Source organism: Helianthus annuus, chromosome 5, assembly GCF_002127325.2.
Source record: "Helianthus annuus cultivar XRQ/B chromosome 5, HanXRQr2.0-SUNRISE, whole genome shotgun sequence".
In the NCBI taxonomy this organism is placed as follows: Eukaryota; Viridiplantae; Streptophyta; class Magnoliopsida; order Asterales; family Asteraceae; genus Helianthus; species Helianthus annuus.
Genome location: NC_035437.2, coordinates 134,125,132 through 134,127,251, shown reverse-complemented (window position 1 = coordinate 134,127,251; position 2,120 = coordinate 134,125,132). Strand labels below are relative to the sequence as shown.

The 2,120-nt window shown below is 34.1% G+C and overlaps 1 protein-coding gene across 1 annotated transcript; it reads left to right on the top strand.

The window, feature by feature from the left end:
* Nucleotides 1-1,061: 1,061 nt before the first annotated feature.
* Nucleotides 1,062-1,655, top strand: LOC110941932 (protein yippee-like At4g27740). Its single transcript, XM_022183627.2, has 2 exons — nt 1,062-1,216; nt 1,284-1,655. Exons 1-2 carry the CDS (start codon nt 1,133-1,135, stop codon nt 1,509-1,511), a joined length of 312 nt encoding a protein of 103 aa, XP_022039319.1. The 5' UTR covers nt 1,062-1,132; the 3' UTR covers nt 1,512-1,655.
* Nucleotides 1,656-2,120: the final 465 nt, after the last annotated feature.

The following is a 2,120-nucleotide window of genomic DNA, read 5'->3' as shown; positions in this document are numbered from 1 at the left end:
GCGAGCAGAAGAAGGAAACCTAATTTGAGATATTTGGAGGTAGTTTATGTAGCCTTTTGGGTGGCAATTTGAGTGAGTTTTGATGTACATGCATCTGGAGTTGATGGGGGTGCAGGTGGTGGTGGTGATGGAAGTTGCAGAGGATGTGAGAGCATTCACATCCATTCCACCATATTTTTACCCTATATTACACTAAAAAACACAACATTTTCTCTCTCCTTTTCAATTAAATAATTTTTTTATACCTTTATCATTACGTTTTCTCTCTCCTCTACTCACCTTCACTTTCAAAATATATTAAAAAATTATAGGGGAAGAACAGTGTCCCCTCAAATATACAGATGAACAGTAACATTTTATCTCTCCTCCACTCACAACCACTTTTTATATTTTTTATATTATAAAAACTTCACTCACATATTTTGATGGAATGTATGTGAATTGGTGAGGTAGATAAGAAAGAGAGTGTTTTATTTTATAAATAAAAATAGTGGGTCTCACCTAAATTCTTTCTTAAATATTAAATCAGTTTTTTATGTTTAGTAAGGCAATTTAGTAATTTCAGAAATAATTTAACTGACCAAATTAACTGACATTTACTCAGGGGACTATCCGAGTAACAAAATAACAAACTATAGGGGACTAAACGTGAAAAAATGTGAAACCACAGAGACTATCCAGACAATTAACTCTTAAAAAATGAATTTGCTTTTGTCTTTTTATCACGTGACTTAACCCAACTCGACTTATATCGGATCGAGAAAAATTAATACCTTGCTATAGAAAACTGAGCACATGAAAAAATATTATGGGTCTACCGTTGATGTAGACAACTGACCACATGAAAAATATTATGGGTCTACCATCGAGATTATTTATTTATTTATTTGTTATTTTTTTGTAAATAACGATCGATATAAAAAATAGAAATAGATAGACATACTCTTTGGGTCAAAAGTCTACTTAAGAAAATAATTATTGGTGTATCCACCAAGCAAGCAAGAAATTTCATGGAAACTTATAATTCAATTTTAGTCGTAATCCACTTGTTTTTTCTATATATAATTGTTTCCCTTTTCTCCTCTGTGTTCCAACTTAATCTATCTATCTTGTATTGATTATCTCTTAATTAATGGATGATCATCCCTTGTACAGCTGCAACCGTTGCCGAAGTCCCATTGCGCTTCGTCACAACCTTCTTTCTAAAGATTTCAAGGTAAGACATGGATCTGTTAGACAAAATGTTGTAGTTCAGCCATTAACGACTTGTTTGTAACTATTAGGCAAGATCCGGGCAAGCGTATATGTTTTCAGAGGTGATGAACGTTGTGTTAGGGGAAAAGAGAGAGCAACAACTGATAACGGGGCGGTTTGTGGTGGCAGATGTGTATTGCAGCAACTGCAAGGAGGTGTTGGGGTGGAAGTACCTGAAATCTTTCAATGATTCACAAAGATACAAACTTGGAAGATTCATCATCGAGAAAGCCAAAGTTCTCAAGGAATACTCTTGATCTCATCGTCAACGTTGTTTTGTGGTTTTAACGACTATACAATAATTGATCTGATTGAAAATGAACTGTTGCATTACTAGTGTTGTATGTATGGTATGATATGGTACGATATGTTATAAAATTATCCATTTATTTAGCATAAAACTAGTGTGATGAACTAGTGGTAGTTATAAACTATTATATTTATCTAGCATAAAACTAGTGTGACGAACTAGTAGGTGATTAATTACGGTTTACTAATGAGGAACCCGCACAAGAATATGCTAAAACTTCATTGCAAATGAATCTTTAATGAGATTTCCTTGACAGCAACGGTTCCCGATGCGGGTCGGAATCTTTAGATATTGTCGAATCTCACCCGACTCCAGTTCAGATGTTGCTGATAAATCCTCTTTCTAGAAATCTAGAGGGAGATGAATTTGGTATTTTTGGTGGAATGTTTGGATTTGGAACGTGTATATACAAGTGTATATACAAGTAGGTGATTAATAAATCTTTTGTCTCCAAGATTACAAATATATATACACTTTCAACTTCTGGTCCGTGTTTGCTAGACTAATTATATATCCCTACAAAAAGCAACTTGGGTTGCCTCTCTAGAGGATGAAA

Bases quoted from the DNA above. Each gene is read 5' to 3' on its own strand.
- LOC110941932 (XM_022183627.2), top strand. From the start codon at position 1,133: ATGGATGATCATCCCTTGTACAGCTGCAACCGTTGCCGAAGTCCCATT. The intron at 1,217-1,283 runs GTAAGACATGGA...TGTAACTATTAG, and splicing joins TTCTTTCTAAAGATTTCAAG to GCAAGATCCGGGCAAGCGTA.